Source organism: Rhagoletis pomonella, unplaced genomic scaffold (assembly GCF_013731165.1).
Source record: "Rhagoletis pomonella isolate Grant_MI unplaced genomic scaffold, Rhpom_1.0 Rhpom_scaffold_00005, whole genome shotgun sequence".
Taxonomy (NCBI): Eukaryota; Metazoa; Arthropoda; class Insecta; order Diptera; family Tephritidae; genus Rhagoletis; species Rhagoletis pomonella.
Window position 1 is genome coordinate 36,013,780 of NW_023458559.1, and position 19,925 is coordinate 36,033,704.

The 19,925-nt window shown below is 36.1% G+C and overlaps 3 protein-coding genes across 3 annotated transcripts in view; all 3 read left to right on the top strand.

Moving 5' to 3' along the window:
* Positions 1-2,553, top strand: part of LOC118740081 (farnesol dehydrogenase-like) — a 6,239-nt gene extending 3,686 nt beyond the window's left edge. The window contains exons 2-3 of the mRNA XM_036471575.1: positions 1,334-1,480; positions 2,491-2,553. Coding sequence (XP_036327468.1) covers positions 1,334-1,480; positions 2,491-2,553 — 210 coding nt within the window. The remainder of the gene's footprint in view (positions 1-1,333; positions 1,481-2,490) is intronic.
* Positions 2,554-6,875: 4,322 nt separating this feature from the next.
* On the top strand, positions 6,876-8,592 carry LOC118738874 (farnesol dehydrogenase-like). Its single transcript, XM_036469893.1, has 2 exons — positions 6,876-7,542; positions 8,394-8,592. The coding sequence occupies exons 1-2, from the start codon at positions 6,967-6,969 to the stop codon at positions 8,562-8,564; spliced, it is 747 nt and encodes a 248-aa protein (XP_036325786.1). The 5' UTR covers positions 6,876-6,966; the 3' UTR covers positions 8,565-8,592.
* Positions 8,593-13,393: 4,801 nt separating this feature from the next.
* On the top strand, positions 13,394-16,401 carry LOC118738875 (farnesol dehydrogenase-like). The gene is made up of 2 exons (XM_036469894.1): positions 13,394-14,056; positions 16,049-16,401. The coding sequence occupies exons 1-2, from the start codon at positions 13,481-13,483 to the stop codon at positions 16,217-16,219; spliced, it is 747 nt and encodes a 248-aa protein (XP_036325787.1). The 5' UTR covers positions 13,394-13,480; the 3' UTR covers positions 16,220-16,401.
* Positions 16,402-19,925: the final 3,524 nt, after the last annotated feature.

A 19,925-nucleotide genomic window follows, 5' to 3' on the forward strand; every position in this document is an offset into this window, starting at 1 on the left:
TCAAAACAAATTCTATGGGACTGAGAAGTATTATTTTCTACTTTTTAGTCCATTTATAAAAGCGTTGTATATTAAAAAGTTTTTTTTATATTATTTATTTTCTACTTTTTAGTCCTGTCTGAATAAAATTTTGCAATAGATATTAAAATAATTCAACGATATTAATAGAAAGGTGCACACACATGCATTTACATATGTATGTACATACAAACGAGCACCAATTAATTTTATTTAAAGAAATGACGTGTCGTCTATTTCCGCCGATATGCGTGTATAAACCCTCCTCAAAGTCTAGCCAAAAAGCCAGCAACTCACACAACAGGTTTCCCAGAGCAATTCGCTCGAGAAAGTGGTACCCGGTACACGTAATACGCGGCACACAGCACAACAATCCGCCAAAACAGGCAACCCGGCCAAAAAATTACCACCGTAGAAGGCAGAATCCCCGAGCGGCAGTGCAGGAGCCCAAGAATTACCCTTAAAACGGCCACAGAGCTTAAAAAGACCAACTGGTCCCCAACTGGGCCGAAGGTATGTAGTTTCGGACTAGTCCAAAACTAGTTCGCAACTGGTCCCCGACTGGTTACCAACTGGTCCCACGAACTAGTTACCAACGGGCCCAAAGTGGTTACCGACTGGGCCACCTATACCTCAAGTGGTCCACAAGTCACTTCACTTACAAAGCATTCGATTTAGTTGACAATAGTCAAACTAATTTTAGCCGTCATCGATTCGCCATCAGTTAGCGAGTGGCGAAACGAATGAACTCAATGAGGTACAACCAAACTCGCTATCGTCTATCCGTGCTAGCTAACTTTGTTGTTGCTTTCGCATGCAAAATTCTTCTTTAAGCGGTCGGAACTCAAACATAGCGAGCGAGAAGTGGCGAATCAATGACGGCTTTTATTTAAAGAAATGGCGTCTATTTCCGGTGTAGCAAACGTAGTACATAGGGCGACATCTAAATGTCATCTATCTCGCCCTATTCACTATGCTTTTTTATAGGAGCTTTTCAAAGCTTTGCTTTGGTGTCGGAACACAACATTGAAAGTTTCTGGATCCACAACATTGAAAGTTTCAGGGACACAACATTGCAAGTTGATAAAAGCGTTGTAATTTCATGAAAATCGGACCAGCCGTTCGGGAGATTACCTGTTACAAAAAAAGCAATTCTCTTTATGTAATTAGTATGGATTCGAAAATCGAGATTTAAAAAAAAGCGCCTATAGATATAAAAAAAAACAAAACCGGCGGAAACCGGTTTGGAAAAACCGAGTCAATCACCCTAATAATTACATACTTATGTATATTAATTGATTCATTTTTATTTCAGAGCGTTAGCCCAGGTTTGGTCGATACCGAAATCGTTCCGGAGTATTATAAAAAATCCGCTCCACCAATGTTGAAGCCAGAAGATGTTTCTAGCTGCATTTTGTTCACCCTTTCGACACCGCCACACATGCAAGTCCATGAGATCACGGTAAAACCCTTATTGGGCGAGTAATTAAAAATATTAGCTTGAATACATAAATGCCATCGATTTATGTAGACTGCCTATGTCTGTACAAATATGTATGTATGTATGAAAATAATCGTACTAATCGTCATTTGGCGCATAAAAGCTGGATAAACGAAATCCACGTACATACATATATGTAACGTTGAAAAGCAACAATTCAAATTTGCTAATTCTTATATATGTATGTAATAGATATGCATAGGAATACTCTATATAATGTTCAAATATAAAATGCAACCGAATTTTAATAAAATAAAAAAATCCATTGTAAATGTGCTGATAAAAAATCTGTTCTTCTTTTGTATGCTGATCAATTTGGTATAGATTTTTAATGTTATTGTAGGCTTGGTTGATCTATCATGTGCAAGTGCAAGTGAAAACTCTCGGTTTCTGCTTCGCTTTACTCCCAACGTTTCGCTAACTTCTTAGCTTCATCAGGGGCGGAAATCTGTTCATTTGTAAACATCTTTACTCCCGGTATGGGCAAAATTTGCGTAAACCGCCACGCGTAAGCCAAGACAAATTGAAAAGTGGCACAAATAAAAACAAATGTAATTAGCTGTTCTAGCAACACTGCCCGTTAATACGGTTTGAGGCCATTTCGGACCTAGTTCGGGACTCTTTTGAGATCATTACGGGACGAGTTCGGGCTTAGTTCAGGAATTTTTCGACGCTTTTTCGGTATCATATCGGGAGTAGTTCAGGAAACTTTCGGGTCTAATTCGAGACCAGTTAGGACTTTTTCGCGCCAAGTTCAGGACTTTATCTGAGCCATTTAGGTTCTAGTTTAGGATGATTTGGGGGAATATATGTTTAGACATCAAATGTCATGAGTACATTGTGTTAGCACTCTACGAAGAAGTGGCCCAATAAAACCAATATTTCTGCTTTACAAGCTTCTTAACACCGGAGAACCAACTAGTTACCGCAACCGAAACAATCTATTGTAACAAACCTATATTCGACTACAGGTCTTCGTGGATCCACGTATTGCTAAGAAACCTCCCGAGGTCCTGTGGTTGAATGCCATATAGGTTTTGAGCTGTTACAACCTACATTGATCAGAGTATATGAGTTGTTAAGTTTGACAAGTGTTTCATTAACCTTAAGTGACCAGTAAGAAAACTGTACCAATTCTTACTTCTTGCATACTGAAACAAATAAGTTCTTCGGTTCTACTTATCAATATATTCTTGCCCGGCCATGAAAAGAGGCCCTCTGGGTCGTATGCCGTAAACTCCCCTTATCTGACGCCGTGGTCAGTCTTGGAGCCGTCAGTATACCAAATGTGGCTGTCTTTCTGGGGTTTAGGTCGTTCGTTGTTTAAATGTTCTTGTTGGAGAAAAAGACTTTGAACTTTTGTGTAAAGTTAAACCTATGAAGGCGCAGGTCCACAAAGCAAATGCGAAGTAAGTCCTTTTATTATATAACCCCAAGGGCGGAAGGGCGTATAAGCTTCTTGTCCCCTAAGGTGAACCTTGCTGTAAACAGTGGACGCTTTTCTTGTTCACAGGGTGTAGGGGAGGCATGTCAAGAAGCACCTTGAGATCCGTGGTGGGTGCTTTTGTCATCGCGCCAATGATACTCACGCAGGCCAGTCGTTGTAGCTTGTTGAGCTTGGCCTTCGTGGACTTCACTTCCGCTTACTTTCACCAGATGCATCCAGCATAAGTTAAAATGGGTTTTGAGATTGCATTATACGTCCACCTTGCCAGTTTAAGTCTGATGCGCCAGTTCCTACTCATTAGTTTCCGGAAGGTCCAGATATTTGACCTCTTTGCAGTAGTGTTTATTTTCTCTTTGAAGGAGTGGTTCTAGTAATTTGCTCCTTTCCTTTTTTCCTTTTCCTGGAGAAAATGATTATGCTAGTCTTCTTGGGGTTTACGTTCCACTCAATGTTAATGTACGAATTGGCGACTATGTTCAGAGAATTCTGTAGGCGGCTGGCGATAGTAGCGTAATCTACCTCTGATTAAGATGACAATGTCATACGCATAGCCCTGAACGTCGAAGCCGTTTTCGCTAAGCAGCCAGCCGTTGCAATTTTGCAGTATAGCATAGCCGACTTCCTTTCATAAAAGTAAGTACCTATTCATTTGAGTATTGTGTGTCCTATAGTTTTCAGCTCTTTCTTCTTCGTAACGTTCGCAGTCAAACAAAAATTCACGTCTTCCCCAACGGTACGACATACAAAGCACCTATCACAGTCGTCATATACGAGTCGGTGTGTGTTTGCTTTTGAAGTCACCGTGTCCGCTTAGAAGTTCTGTGAGCTGGTAATTGAAGTACTTCCCCGTGCTTTTGTGATATCCAGCCAGCTATAACTTCTACCAAATATGGCTGGTTTCTCCAACTCAACTTAACTTAGTTTCGCCATTTTTTGGACTTAAGTCAAAAGTTAGACTACTTCTTACCCAGCTTATTCTTGACTAAGTCTAAAAAATTGGCTAAACTAAGTTAAGTTGAGTTGGAGAAACCAGCCCATAGCCTTTGTTCCTTTGCCATGTGAACAAAGCAAAGGCGTGCCATTCGAGAGATCCCTGTTCTGTTTCTCGAACAGTGTAATTTTTTATTTATTATACCCGAGCGCACTTGTGCACAAGGGTATATTAATTTTGTTCACATAACGGTTGTTTGTAACAGCCAAAACGAATCGAGATAGATATAGACAAATGTATACATAAATGATCAGGATGAAAAAAGAAATCGATTAAGCCATGTCTGTCTGTCCGTCCGTCTGTCCGTCTGTCCGTCCGCCCGAGTACACGATAACTCGAGCAAAAATTGAGATATCTCAATGAAATTTGGTATGTAGGTTTCCCTTAATCCAAGGTAGGTTGGTATTGAAAATGGGCGAAATCGGACTTTAAGCACGCCCACTTCCCATATAACGGTAATTTCCAGAAATACGAAAACTGCGATATTTTAGTAACTACTGAAGATAATTCACTCAAAATTGACATTTACAATAATTTTTAGACGAAAAATAAGAATATTATAAATTTTTTGAAAATGGGCGTAGCCACGCCCACTTATGGTTACATGTGTATATCTTGGTAACCGCCGCACCAATTTCTTCCAAACTTGGCACAGTTGTTGGCCTTCGCACAACATACCAAATGGCCGAAAATTTTTAAAATCGCTCAATAACCACGCCTACTTCCCTTATAACGGTAATTTTCAGAAATACGAAAACTGCGATATTTTAGTAACTACTGGAGATTATTCACTCAAAATTGATATTTACAATAATTTTTAGACGAAAAATAAGAATATTATAAATTTTTGGAAAATGCGCGTAGCCACGCCCACTTATGGTTACATGTGTATATCTTGGTAACCGCTGCACCAATTTCTTCCCAACTTGGCACAGTTGTTGGCCTTGGTATAGCATAAAAAATCGCCGAAACGTTTTAAAATCGGACAATAACCACGCCCGCATCCCATATAACGGTAATTTAGAGAAATACAAAATCTTCGATAAATCAGTAAATATTAAAGTTAATTTATTCAAAATTTATGCTTGCAACAACTCTTAACCAAGAAATACGTTTGTGATAAAATTTTGGAAAATGGGCGTGGCACCGCCCATTTATGATCACATATAAGTATATCGGTAACCGTTCTACCAATTTGTACCAAACTCGGTGTGGTTATTGTGCTTGCCACATAAAAGCAAAACGTTGCAAATTATTGAAATCGGACTAAAATAACGGCCGCTTCTCATATAACGGTAAATTTCAGAAATGCTTGAAATTTCAATATTTCGAAATTGAAGGACGCTAATTTACTCAAAATTAATACACCCCGGCTTACCATCTAGAGGAAGGTTTCGGAAAGGTGAAAAACATATATTTAATACTTGCGCCGGGTATTTAATGTTCGGCTCCGCTCGAACTTAGAATTTCTTACTTGTTTTTTTTTTTTTTTTTACTTAATTTTCTTTTAATTTCAACATTTTGTTGTTCAAATAAGAAAAATATATATTTTTAATGCCATTTAATTTTTTAGAAATTCATACTTATTTTCTTTCTTTTTAATCTACTTTTTTTCTTTCTTGATTAAATTTTCTTTTAGTTTTCAGAACTTATTAATTTTTTCCCTTTTTAAATATTTTTTTTCTTTATTTAGTTTAATTGTCTTCTAATTTTTGGCTTGGTTTAAAGAAGAGATAGTAGTAGTTTAAAAAAGAAATACAATATTTTATTTTATATACATATTTTTTTTGGATTCAAAATATGTTTTTTTTGGTTACTTCGTTTTCTTTTAATTTTTAAGTTTTATTGTTTTGAAGTGAAAAACACATATTTTTTTATTTCATTTAATTTTTATGAACTTATTTGTATTTTTTGTCTATTTTATTTCCATTTTCTTCCTTTTCCTTTTAAATTTGAATTTAAAAATAAAAATATATATATTTTTTAATTTTATTTAATTAAAAGTACTAGTTTCTTCTCGTTCGTTTTACTTATTTTTATTTTTTAATTAAATTTTTAGCTTTTATTGCTTAATTTCATTTAGTTTTTTAAAATGCTTTTATTTATTTTTGCTTTATTTTCACTTTTTAATAAATTTTCTGAAATTTATTAGTTTTATTGTTTTAAAAAGAAAAAAAATATATATATTTTTTGTTATCTAATTTAATTGAAAAACAATTTTTTGCTTAAAACGAGCAGCATAACGCTAAGACTTCCTCGTTAGCAGATCTCTCAATTGTTCCAGAATTGACAACTGGTTTACGAAAGACTTGCTGAGTAAATCTTAAACTTACCCAAAAATTTCCTTGGACATTCGTCTATATGGTTGCGCTAAAACAAAAAAAAAAACGTTCAAAGTTTATAACAACACAAAAAATCCGCCATTTTGTTTTTAATAAGTATTAAGAAGTGTAGCTAAGCCCAGTTTCTTTAGAATAGTATCTTGTTTATTGTGTATAAATTTCAAAACAAGCGCTTCATAAAAGTCTGAGATATAGCGAGTTTAAGTGAAAATTAAGAAAAAATTGACCGCTGTGAAAAATCTCGTTTTGTAGCTTTTTCGACATGAAGAAAACTTGTGACTGTAAATGCATTCTTGTGTAAGCAATCGATCACAATTGGTTTCAACAGGTTGCTTCGACCCAAACACCTCTCGTGATTTTTTGGGGATAATCCGCAGGCATAAATATGTTGCTTCACTTCACTTCAATTTTATGTTTTTTTTTTACGCTGATTGTCGTTTTGGCTGTTGTTATCGCCCAGCTACTCAGCTTATTGCACAATTTAGCGAGAGAAAAATAACAGACTTCCGCAATACTCAACCTCTTATATGTATTACAAATCTTGGTTGTAAGCAATAAAAGTCATTAAACGTTACAGAGTTCTTTCAGTAATACACTTTCCATTGCAGGCGCAACTACTTAGTTTTACTTTTCTGCGACTCTTCTCGTCAACCCAAGTGAAATCATAATGGAACGCTGGCAAGGTCGTGTCGCTGTAGTTACTGGTGCTAGTTCAGGCATTGGCGCTGCCATAGTCAAAGATTTACTTAAAGCTAATCTTGTTGTGGTGGGACTTGCCCGCCGACTACAGCTGATGGAAGAATATAAATCTGAATTGCCAGCTGAACAACAAAAACGTTTCCATCCTTTCGTTTGCGATGTTTCATCACAAGAATCGGTGGATAAGGCGTTCGATTGGATCATCAAAGAATTGGGTGGCGTTGATATATTGGTGAATAATGCCGGCATTTTTAAAGTGGGTCAAGCCGTTAACTTGGATCCTGCAGTAATGCAACAAGTTGTACAAACTAATATAATGGGTGTGGTATATTGTACGCAACGCGCTTTCAAATCAATGAAAGAACGCAATTTTGATGGACATGTGGTGATCGTCAATAGCGTAGTGGGCCACTCGGTGCCACATTGGCCGTTTGATGAACCGCCAATTATGAATGTGTATGCGCCGACTAAATATGCACTAACCGCTATTACTGAGATATATCGGCAAGAGTTTAGAGGATTGGAGACAAAAATCAAAATAACTGTGAGTATTAAAACGACACCAAACATGATCAACTGTTCAATGTTTAGTGTTCACTTGTTATTTGGCATTTGTATGTTATTCAATACAATTATGATATACGCTTACGCTTGGCTGTTTACAAAGTTGATAAGATAATTATGGTCATTTAATGCGCAAGCATGCATACATACATTCATACATACATATGTATGTACATAAGGCCGTACCGCCTTACAAGCAAAACCTTGCGGTCGCCTATTTACATTCTTCGGTGATACATACTTACATTCCACATGAATTTTATTTATTTTTTCAAAATACATAGCTCTTCTGGAATAATCGAAATAATTCCTCAGTAAAAGTTTAATGACTTTAATTTACTGACATTAGGGTGGTACGTTAGGGTGATAAGAGCTGAGATCTGGTGGATAGATACTAGAACGGGGTGCTTGAGGTCAATGAACTCTGCAATAAAAGAAATTGTCTGTTTAACACAAGAACATCGATATATCATACTTTAAGATTCGACTGTAAATGGCGAAGATATAAGGACCCTTTTTCGAAATTGCCTTGCAACAAGTAATTTTTAGAAAAAAAACCGACTTCAACTCTCATATAAAAAAAAATATATATATACATATATCTCATGATCCACTGATCGGATCTTAACCAGATTAGTATGGGACTACCACCTCCTCCTTTTTTGGAAGTCGGTTAAAAATGCTTAAGATTCGAAGTTGCATGGCGAATGTTTATTTCTGGTACAGTCTAATGTACATACATATGTACATATCAGCATGCAAATTTATGTATGTAAAGATGCATGTATGAATGCAAGTTCATTTAAACAAAGTGGTTATTTATAATTTCAGAGCGTTAGCCCCGGTTTAACAGATACAGAAATCGTTCCGGATCAATTCAAAAACGCTGGACTTCCAATTCTCAGATCAGAAGATATTTCCAGCTGCATCTTGTTCACTCTTTCTACACCGCCACACATGCAAATACAGGAGATTACTGTGATACCAACACTGGGCGGGTAATTAAATATTTTAGCTTATGTTTCACACACATATGTACATATATTAAATATTAATATACATATGTACATACATTTAAGTATATTTGTATGCATGTATATATTGTATTTCCACTCTTATGTTTTATTTAAATATCTATACGATGAAATAAAAAAGCATTGGAATATTAACGAATAGATTAAGATACACGCTCAGCACTTTTATGCCCAAGTACACGTGTAAAGAGGTCTATGTTAGGGCAAAACCGAACATTAATTACACAGCGCACGTACATCGTAAATATAAGTAGGCTTCTCACCTTTGTGTAAGCTACTGCTATATGGTAAGCAGCGGTGGTCTTACCCTTATTTCACACACTTTCAATAATATGCATAAATGTTGCCATGGTGGCTGCTCTTGTGGCAGCTCGGCTTGGCAGGTATTAAATGAGTCCTTCGGGGCCTCAGTTAGTCCAGGTCTGCTATCTGGAAGTGCTTAAGGAAGTGTGATCCGTACCATCCACCCACCCGAAGCTAGGGGGGTAACATGGTCATGTTTCTGTTTCTCTACCTATAAACTGGATCATGCGGGACGTCGACGCTCGTCATAAAACGTTTTCCCGAAACCAAAGTGGAACAGCGTGCGCCAAGGGATGCATGGTTAGGGGCTACCTAGTTGCTACTATGCGGACTTGGGGTGTACAGGCGCGGCCCCATTTCAACAAATGCCTTACTGCGCTAAGTGGCTCTGGAGCAGCGAAACGAATGACCTTAATACTCGTGGGAACAGCATGAACACTAATAATAATAATAATAATAAAAAAAAAACAATAAATTATAAAACTGAAACAATGAAAAAAAACAATAAATTATGAAACTGGCGTAAGCGGCCGCGATGGATTCAAAGAGGCGCCTACGCCGCAAGAGCACACTGGCGCGAGCCAATCTGAACCACAGATAGAACCTGCGGACAAAAAGAAGGGCCCATTGAGGCACACAAAAAGCTAAGGGGAGCTGGCAAGAAGAGCTAAGATGAGAAAAGGCTGAACGTAGGAGAAGCGTATGCCGAAGCGTAGCTTCGAATAGCCAAAGGCCAAATGCAAGGAAAAGACCTCGAAAAGGGACCGTTATGAGAAAGGTACTCCGTCTGATGCTGGCCCCAAAAAGCGGCCGATTCACGAAGAACCATCGTCATCGAGGGCTGCAGGTTCTGCGACACTTAAGAGACAGCCCACTGTCTCATTTAAAGATGTTTGCTGTTGGGGTGAAGATGGAAGTGCTTGCGAGAGACTACCCTGAAAAGATCCTAGCAACAAAGCGGATGGACTCCATCCAATGTGTCCTTATGGATAAAATACTGATTAGTATCTGGCGATAAAACCAACCTTCTTGGCTTCTGTATACGAGGCAGGATATCTTGCAATGCACTGTGAGCAGGACTCGAATGAAGAGTGGGTTAGGGAGACCATAATCCCCTTGATACCCTGGGGAGGTGCTGCACTGTGGGCTACAGAGGAATCAAAAATTTCTCATTCCAGCGTCGCAGTGGGCTACTTTCCAAGCTCCATTGGCATGGAAACCAAGAAACCAGAGAATCTTTAGTATGGAGCCTACATCTACGGGGTTCACTTTGCGCTCGGTTATTAAGTGTTCCCGCAGGTGTCTTTTACGTTTGTGAATCAGTGCAGGATACCCTCCCAACTTTTGCTGCGCAGTCTCGCTCCTGCGAGTAAATACCCAGTTTCGTCAGGTGATAGGTCAGCCTGCAATGTCCTTTCAGGTTGTGTAATAATTCTTAAGTTATGCTTGCATAAGTTCATACATTCCTTAAAGCGTTTGAGGTTATATGTTCCTAAAAGTACTTTGGATTGCTCAAGACTTGGGTCAGGGCAGAGAATGCTGCAGAGGGGCTCTGGTCCGATACAAGGGGTTGATGCTCCTTTCTTCGCCTTCGATGTTCTGAAAAGCCCATATAGCTGTCTAATTATTTCTAAGCTATACTGAAGTGCACTGTCCGGGGCGGTTTCAGTGGAGCGGCCGGCCATATATGTATGCGGGCTGACACGACCGTGGACCTGCTGGTGTTTTCTATACGCTTAGACAACATGTAGGAGAACAAATTCGAGCAGTTGCTGTTGAAATAGAGACTAGCGGTACGGAATTGGCCCAGGATTGGCTAGCCCAATTCCAAAAGTGCTATAGTTATTGAGAGGAGTGTATTTTTATAGTCGGTGTGGTTCAGCGGATGGTGTATTCTCATTCCCAAGACAGTCGGTTCTACATGTTCGAGCATTTCTTCACAAAGGCTTAAGGCTAATTTTCACTATTTAAAATTTTCACGCTAAAACTTGTCGACATATGTGTTTTGACACAATTTTGTTTTCTTTATTCATACCCATGGAAATCATATTGAGGGCCAAAAACAGGCAGATAGCCAATTTAGCAGCGCATGTTCATTACTAAAGACCTATCCTGACCGCTTTTTAAGCATCCCATTTGGAAACAAATGCGATTGAACGTGACATTGAAAATAGTGATTTCTAATTAAAGCTCTACCTACGTGCAATAATGTCAGTGGAATTAATGTCAATTGACATAAATTCTCTTTGTTCAGAATTTCTTCTGGGCCATTTCGGTTCTAGTTCGAGGCCATAACGGGACATATGTAGATGTTTATACACCAAATTTCATGAGAACCTGGTACGCACGGCTTTATTTTCGTACCTTGTGTTAGCACGCTACCAATAAGTGGCCCAATAAAACCAAGATTTCTGCTTTTCGAGCTTCCTCCTCACGAAGAACCACCAAGTTTCCGCGACCGAAACGATCATTGTAATAAACCTCTATTCGAATACAGGTCTTCTTTAATCGACGTATTGCCACGAAACCTCTCAAGGTCCTTTAGCTGAATGCCATTTAGGTCCTGTCTTTCTATATAGGTATGATGATCCTTAAAAGCGAAGTCTGGTCCTAGAAAGGGCTTCACGGTAGCACATAATGTGCTCTGCTCTTTCGTGTTCATTGCTGCACAACCTACAAACATTATTTGCATTGCCTACGCGAATATGATTTTTGGTGGTTTTAAAGTTGAAGCACTTGACTTTTTTTTTGATTTAAAAGCAACCGTTATTTTATATACATAAGTGTACTACTTAACATTTCATTATATAATTTGATCTGCTTTTACATTACTTACCAGTTACAATTGAAAAGATTTTTTCTTACTCGGCGCTTGGAGTGGTTAACGTCAGAAAAATTTCAAAATTGTCCTTATAATTTTTAATACTTATACAATATTACTCCACATCACATCTTCAGAACGATTATTTACATAAGAGTGTCGAATATTCTTGAATTTTCGTTTTAAATGAAAATCCATTTTTTTTTTATTTGAAATGTCCCTTTTTCCCTTTTAATAATTTTTCTTGCAAAATATCCCCCAAATAAGGAAATTACCCACAATCTGGCATCACTGCACTGGTTATAATGTGATATTTCTCTCTGATGTGGTGATCTCCGAAATAGCAGCTATTACTTTTACCACTTTGACTTTGTTGCTTTGGCAGCGGAATAATTTTAATTTTTTTTTTAAGTTTAAATACTTTTCTCTTTTACTTAAATTTACTTGAAATTTTTTGATTTTACTGTTTAAAAAAGGAAAATATATATTTTTTAATTTTTAGAAATTAAATTTTTTCTTTCTTTATTTAATTTTCTTTCTGTTCTTAGAAGTTGTTTTAAAGAGGAAAGATATTTTTAAATTTAATTAAAGTTTTAGGAACTTGGTTTATTATTTTTTCTTTAATTTTTTTATTTTTGGTTTTTCTTTTATTTTTAGATTTTACTGTTAAAAAAAAAAAAAATAAATTTCTTTGTCTTATATTCTTTTGAATTTAAATTTTTAGGTTTTCTTGTGTAAAAGGAACAAAAATTCTTTATTCAGGTAATCTAATTTTTGGGATCTCATTTTATTTTTAAGTTGCTTTTTTTTGTCTGTTTTAATTTAGTGATCTTTTAATTTGTAGATATTGTTTTAAAAATCAAATTGCTTTTTCTTTAAATTTATAAAATTGTTGGTACTATTTTCTCCTATTTTGGTTTCAGTTTTTATTTTTCTAATTTAAGTTCAGCAATTTATTGTTTAATTTCATTTTAATTTTTAAAATATTTAAATTAAAGTTTGTTTTATTTTCAGTTGATTTCTTTTTTTAATTTAATTTCTTTTATTAATTAGTTGTTATTGTTTTACTAAGAAAAATATATCAACTTTTTAAAATTAAATTTATACTTTTATTAAATTAAATTTATTTCCTAGAAAACATTTTGCTTTGCTTTTGTTTCTCGAAAGACTGTGGTGAGTTAAAAAACAGTTGCCAGAAATGCCCTGTAAAAGCGCAAACAGTCAACGACGTAACGTAAGCATACGTGGGCGTACGTAGCAACATATAAAATTTACTGTTGATAGAGAGAAACAGAGAGAGAGAAGCAATGGAAACGTCAGCGTCATGCGGTGGTGAGTATTCGTTAACGCGCGAATCCCATATGGTAGATCGTGTCTGCGTCAACCTACGTCTACGCTACGTCGTTGACTAACTGAGCTTTAAGTTTCTCTTATACTAGCTCCGGCATTTTCTAAATAATTTATTCACCACACTTCTCATAAAAGATTCAAAGGTGTTCTCTTAAACGTGCACGCCTTGCCCACGATTCTCTATTCCAAGGTACATTAATATGTATGTATGTATCAGTATAGGAATCTAGAAGAAACACTTTAAATTACTAGATAAATATATGTACATATACATTTGTATGTATTTAGCTGTAAGCCATAAAAGTCATCAAAGATCACAAAGTTCTTTCAGTATTGCACTTTCGATTAAAAGCGTAACTACTTTGTTAAACTTTTCTGCGAACCTCCTCGTCAACTCAAGTGAAATCATAATGGAACGCTGGCAAGGTCGTGTCGCTGTAGTTACTGGTGCTAGTTCAGGCATTGGCGCTGCCACAGTCAAAGATTTACTTAAAGCTAATCTTGTTGTGGTGGGACTTGCCCGCCGACTGCAGCTGATGGAAGAATATAAAGCTGAATTGCCAGCTGAACAACAAAAACGTTTCCATCCTTTCGTTTGCGATGTTTCATCACAAGAATCGGTGGATAAGGCGTTCGATTGGATCATCAAAGAATTGGGTGGCGTTGATATATTGGTGAATAATGCCGGCATGTTTAAAATGGGTCAAGCCGTTAACTTGGATCCTGCAGTAATGCAACAAGTGGTACAAACTAATATAATGGGTGTGGTATATTGTACGCAACGCGCTTTCAAATCAATGAAAGAACGCAATTTTGATGGACATGTGGTGATCGTCAATAGCGTTTTGGGTCACTCGGTGCCGAATTTTTCGGGTGATGCTGCGCCAATCATGAATGTGTATGCGCCGACTAAGTATGCACTAACTGCTATTACTGAGATATATCGGCAAGAGTTTAGAGGATTGGAAACAAAAATCAAAATAACTGTGAGTATTAAAATGGCAACAAACATGACCAACTGTTCAATTTTTAGTGATGACTTGCAAATTGGTATTTGTATATTATTCAATACATCATATATCATATATATGTACGCTTTGCAAAGTTGATAAGATAATTCTGGTCAAGCATATATACTTATGTACATTCACACATACGTATGTACATTAGACTCTACCACCTCAACACAAGTACATCGATATATCGTACTTTAAGATCCGACTGTAAATGCCGATACGTTCGGCCAAAAAGAAATAACATGTTTCTCAACATTGCCTTTCAAAAATTCTTAAGATTCGAAGGTTCACGGCGCACAGTGGTCGGAGAAACCATGATTTACGCGAGAAAGGCATACATCACAACTGTAAGAAATGTCTAACAAACTCAAAACAGATTAGTGCTTTCAATAATAACTGCTGGGAAAGCCGGTGAATCCGTTTAATTCAACGGATTCTATCGTGACACGTTCTAACAGTTATGAGTTGATAAATTTCTTAAAAAATTTTTTATGGAAACTTTCAATTATAACTGTAATTTATGGTTTGGACTTACTTCTTAAACACGGAAAATAATGATCACATATGAAATATTACATCATAAATCTTGGTAGCTAAATTATCAACACCTTAATAACACGGCTTATTTTTCAAGAAATATTTTCTTCAAAAAGATATAAATAATTTGTAGGGCCGAGTAGAATCTTCATTCCTTTACTAAAAACTAATGCAACGGTCACATTAAGCATCTACGAAAAGAAAAGCCGCGCATACTCGCGCCAAAAGGAGTGGCGGCCATATTTATTTCACTAGACCGACTTTAGCAGTTTGTCCAAATAACATAAAGTGTATTAAAAATTAATGTAATTTATTCTACATTTAGCATCATATCATTTATAAGTAAATTTTCAAAAATCCAAAAACGAATCCAATATGGCTTCTAAGAATTAAAAAAATTACTTAATTTTCATGAAATTTGGTATTTGAAAGTTCTTGAGTACGCTTATTACAAATTACAAACTAGTTTTAGAAAATTCAAAATGCAAAGTCCAATATAGCGTCCGAAATTTGTAAGAATTCAAACCTGAAGAACTTTGTTCAAAAATGAGAAAACTGAAGTTTTGGAAATGAAGAATTTCGTATAAAATAAAAAAAAAAATCTTAAAAAAAACACGGTTTGGGCCTAGATAAAATTGTTTGGGCTGAACAAATAGCAGATGGCCCCAACTATCCCTAAGTAATTACTGTTATTATTTTATAATGTGATTATAAATTCATTTTAGGTATGTTTCCTCTTAAATATATATACATACAATATATAAAATTTTGCTAAGCAAACATTTTGTGTTACTCAAATGAAAATGACAGTTGATTTGACAATTGTCAAACGAAAAAGTTTGAATGTGATACATAACTCGAGATCAGTGAGTCTTAAAACTTAATAAGTACGTTTAATTCGTGGGCAACTTTTCTTATTTCTAAAAAAATTTACAGCCTCATCGACAGTCATAAATTCTTAAGGTTTTAAATGTGACACGCAATTCGCGATTAGCATGTCTAAAACCCTATTCAGTAGCATTTTGAAAAATACTGTCTTATTTTTAGAAGAAATCATAGCTTATTTGACAGCAGTCAACTGTCAGGGTTTCAATTTGACATGAAATTCGTGATCAGCATATTTCAAAAAGATTTTCTTAAATTTAGAGAAATTGGCAGTTGATTTGACAGCTGTCAACCGTCAAACTTAAAATGTTATGGCTTATTCGGATTTAGCATTACAACAATACTACGATCCCGCACTTTTATTATAGTTGTAACAGCCCTTCTATTTTTTCGCGTAAAACATGGCTTCTCCGACCACTGTGCGGCGAACTTGTTTTTTGCTGGTAATGTACATATGTATTCGCATACATTTTTTATATGTAGGCATATATTTGTGCATGAAAGCATCGTCATATTTTAATCGATTATTTATAATTTCAGAGCGTTAGCCCCGGTTTAACCGATACAGAAATCGTTCCGGATCAATTCAAAAACGCTGGACTTCCAATTCTGAGATCAGAAGATGTTTCCAGCTGTATATTGTTCACTCTTTCAACACCGCCGCACGTGCAAGTACACGAGATTACTGTGTTGCCAACACTGGGCCAGTAATTAAATATTTTAGCATATGCTATACATACATACATATGCATATATGTATATTAATTATCAACATACATGTATGTACATACATACACTTAAGTATATTTGTATGTACATATGTATGTGTATTCATATGTATGTATATGATTTGTTTTTACTCTTATATTATAGTTAATAACTATGCAATGAAAAAAAAATACATGGGAATACTAATGGCATTGTCATTGGAAATCCATTATAAAAAACGTTTTGTGTTACTTAATGTCGCATATTTTTTTTTTCAAAACAATAGCAAATGACTCGGAGCTTCCTGTTTGTTGGGTATCGTAAAAAAACTATTTAACGAATTAATTACGAAAAAACGGCCAGACACAGGCATCTTTTGTATACCCTACTTTCAGAGTATATGTTTGTACATCTGTGGTCGTAAGCAATAACCGCCTAAGTCGACTTAAGAAAGAATTGAGTTATATATGCTATCGTTTTCTGCAACTACTATTCCATGTGCATATGAAACTCCCATATCGTTAGCTAGACTATTTTAAAAGTTATAGATGAAAATATTTTGGTTTCCCCATAAGGTTAATATTACAATCCAAATTTTTAAAACGTTTTTTTCGAATTCAGGTTTTTCGACTTAGGCGATTATTGCTTATGACTACAGATATGTAGGCCTTGCTCATGCGTGCAAACACGTGCCGGTCGGGGTTATAAGCAATTGTAAAAAAAAAAAAATAAAAAAGCAACAAGTTAAGGCCACCAGTATGCAGTTCTCGAAAAAACGGTCAAGAAAAAATTGCAATTATTTTGTGTATGTGTCCAAGGAATTTCGACATCTAATACGTCACAGCCTGTTGCCTCGCTCTTTCCTCAAGAAATAATAGAACGGGCATATATTTCTGAGTTGCTTTGTGCTCTTTTTTCACAAAAAACTTTAGAAAACCGTAGTAGAAAGTGTATACAATTTCTTAAGAGCTACGTACTGCCGCCTTAAGGAAATTTGGCACAAGAAAATTTCTTAGGCATTTCTTGTACGTTATTTTATATGGAGTTTTTGATTTCCTTGAGAGCTGCATACTGGCCTTAAAGAAGTTTAAGTTAAGTTATAGTCTTCTTCTTATATGGCACTCCTACCGTTTGTCAGTTTCAGCCGAGACCAAGAAGCTTCTCCAATTGCCTCTCTCCTATGCGAATTTCCGCCAGTTTCTCATCCCGCCAAATTTGTATGGGACCACCTCTGAAGGACCACCCTTTCTTTAAAAAAGGAAATAGAAATTATAGAAATCAGTTAACGTGGTCCAAAGTTATGCGGTAACATATATACGAAAAATATTCCGACGAATTGACAACCTCCTCCTTTTTTTGAAGTCGGTTAAAAATGGTTTCCTTCTGTAAATTTTCATATTAAGTTCAATAAAAAAAACATGAATTTTCACTTAAATTGCTTTCGTGAAACTGGTCATAGGTTAGTGAATTGAGTACATGTGAAAATTATGAAACAAATTTTACACATACATATTTTTTAAGTTGAACCCTGCATGACCTTGAAACCAACTATAAGTTAGCCGGAATAAGTTGGCCAAAAGTTGGCTAATTTGGTAGTCGACCACAAAAATTCCGACAGGGTATATTTACTACATACATCCATACATAACTACATACTCGATGCGCCCTACTCGTTATTGTAAGTTATCTGCTGGCATTTGCGTCAACTAACCAGTTTATAGCGCATACTTTTAGGCGCTAGCGATGCAGAAGCTGAGGCGTGGTGACTTTAATTGCAGCGCGCATTCATGCACAGATAAAACTGCAGATAAATGTAAAATGGTGATTATGATAATGTTATAAGTGAAAGGAGAGTCAATTACAGAGGTAATGAAAAGCAGGAGATAGATAACTCTTATCAGTCATGCCCAGCGCAGAGCACTTGCTTATGGAGTTCTGCCGACGTTGGGCATGACTGCTCTATGTATATCAACAATAAATATGTAACTTTTCTATTACTACTTATCTATGTATATAATAAAATTGTAACAGGCCGATGTCTGTGAATTATAGATTTTAAAGAAAAATTAATGTGGGGGATCCTTATTAGAGCAGAAGAAGCCAAATCACAATTTTTAGAATTTTTGTCTGTCTGTATGTTTGTACGCGTAGCACTCGAAAACTAATGTATGAAATCGGATGCAGTTTTCACCGATGTATTGCTACAGATCGAACATAAAATATAGAAAGAAAAAAGTTATAGAGTTACCACCTGTAGGAAAATTGCAATTTAAGTAAATTGATAAGATAAAGTAAATACTGCAATATGGGTGTTAGAAGAAAGAGATCTTAGAAGGCTTACAGCCAAAACAATTTTTGTGGAAGGTTGCCACCTGTTTGAAATATGGACTTAATTTAATTGACAAGATAAATTAAATACTGCAATATGGGTATACAATTAAAGAGGCTTAGGAAAGTTCAATGCCGTAAATATTTTTGAAGAGGGTTGCCACATGTTAGAAAAATTGTTTTCAATTACCAAACCCAAACGAATTTTTGAATTTGCCATAATTAAAAAGAAATTAAAAATTAATTAAAAATACTTCCTGTCACATTGAGGTTTTCGACATTTTCTTATTTTGATTAAACCACATACATAATTTTCTGAAAGGGAAGGTACCATTTTAATCCTGTGCGGAGTTTTTTCCAGGCACAGTCCGCGACAAAAAATAGCAAATAAATATTTTGAACAGTTTTGACTACTTTTCATTCGAATTTATGGGACAATTTGAGCAAGTCTGCTTCAAATATTTATTTGAAAACTGACTTGAGTGTTGCAAGTAATGAATGCAAGCAATAAAGCAAATTGTGAAATGAAGAAAACTTTGAAACAATTGCAGAAGCAAGACTACAGAAACAACAGCAATCGCATTACCTGTACAGGCAAAACAATCAAGTAAAATTCGAATGAAAATGAAAAATTTTGCTGAATGCATTTAAGTGGTAAATAGTTCTGGCACGATTTGTTCTAATTCCCAAGTTTCAAGTGCATGAAAAAACTAAAATCGACAGCCACAATCGGCGGGACGGCGAGAAAGAGAGAGCTAGCCAATGCGCGGCATACCACACCAGCAGTCAGCTAACAATGTTGAAATCGATCTTTTGATGCCACTAGTCGCTTGGCTAGTGATCGATCTTCGCATGCCCACTACAGAGAGTCGTGTGGCACATCAAATGAGCTGCTGCTGCTGCTGATCGGCTAGGTGCTGATAGCAACAACCAACAATAAGAACAGAAAAGAGAAGTGATGGGGTAGCGATTTTTTTTCACATTAAAGTCAGTCAGTGCTTATTCGTAGATTATAACCATAGACGATGTGGTTAATGAGTTGATGGAGTGTACTATACAATACATAATGCAGCTGTAGCTGACGACTGTTGTCTCTAATGATGATAATAATATACTGAAAGATTAACCTTTGTACCTTATTCAACTGAAATATGTAATGGCTCAAGTTCCAGCATTACTTTCAGCGCTGCCGATGGACATGTGCGCATTGCCCCCGTAACTCAAACATAACAATCTTGATGAGGGGCTGCCTCACCGTTGCACAGTGTTGCGAAACCGGAATTTTTTGGAAATCATATTGCCTAAACTGTAATTTTAATTGTATCGATGAGAAACTTCTACAGATTGGTCAGAATGAAATCCCAAACAGAATGAGTGAAAA

Coding starts and splice junctions, on each gene's coding strand:
- LOC118738874 (XM_036469893.1), top strand. CDS start 6,967: ATGGAACGCTGGCAAGGTCGTGTCGCTGTAGTTACTGGTGCTAGTTCA. Junction 7,543..8,393: donor AGACAAAAATCAAAATAACT/GTGAGTATTAAA, acceptor TTATAATTTCAG/AGCGTTAGCCCCGGTTTAAC.
- LOC118738875 (XM_036469894.1), top strand. CDS start 13,481: ATGGAACGCTGGCAAGGTCGTGTCGCTGTAGTTACTGGTGCTAGTTCA. Junction 14,057..16,048: donor AAACAAAAATCAAAATAACT/GTGAGTATTAAA, acceptor TTATAATTTCAG/AGCGTTAGCCCCGGTTTAAC.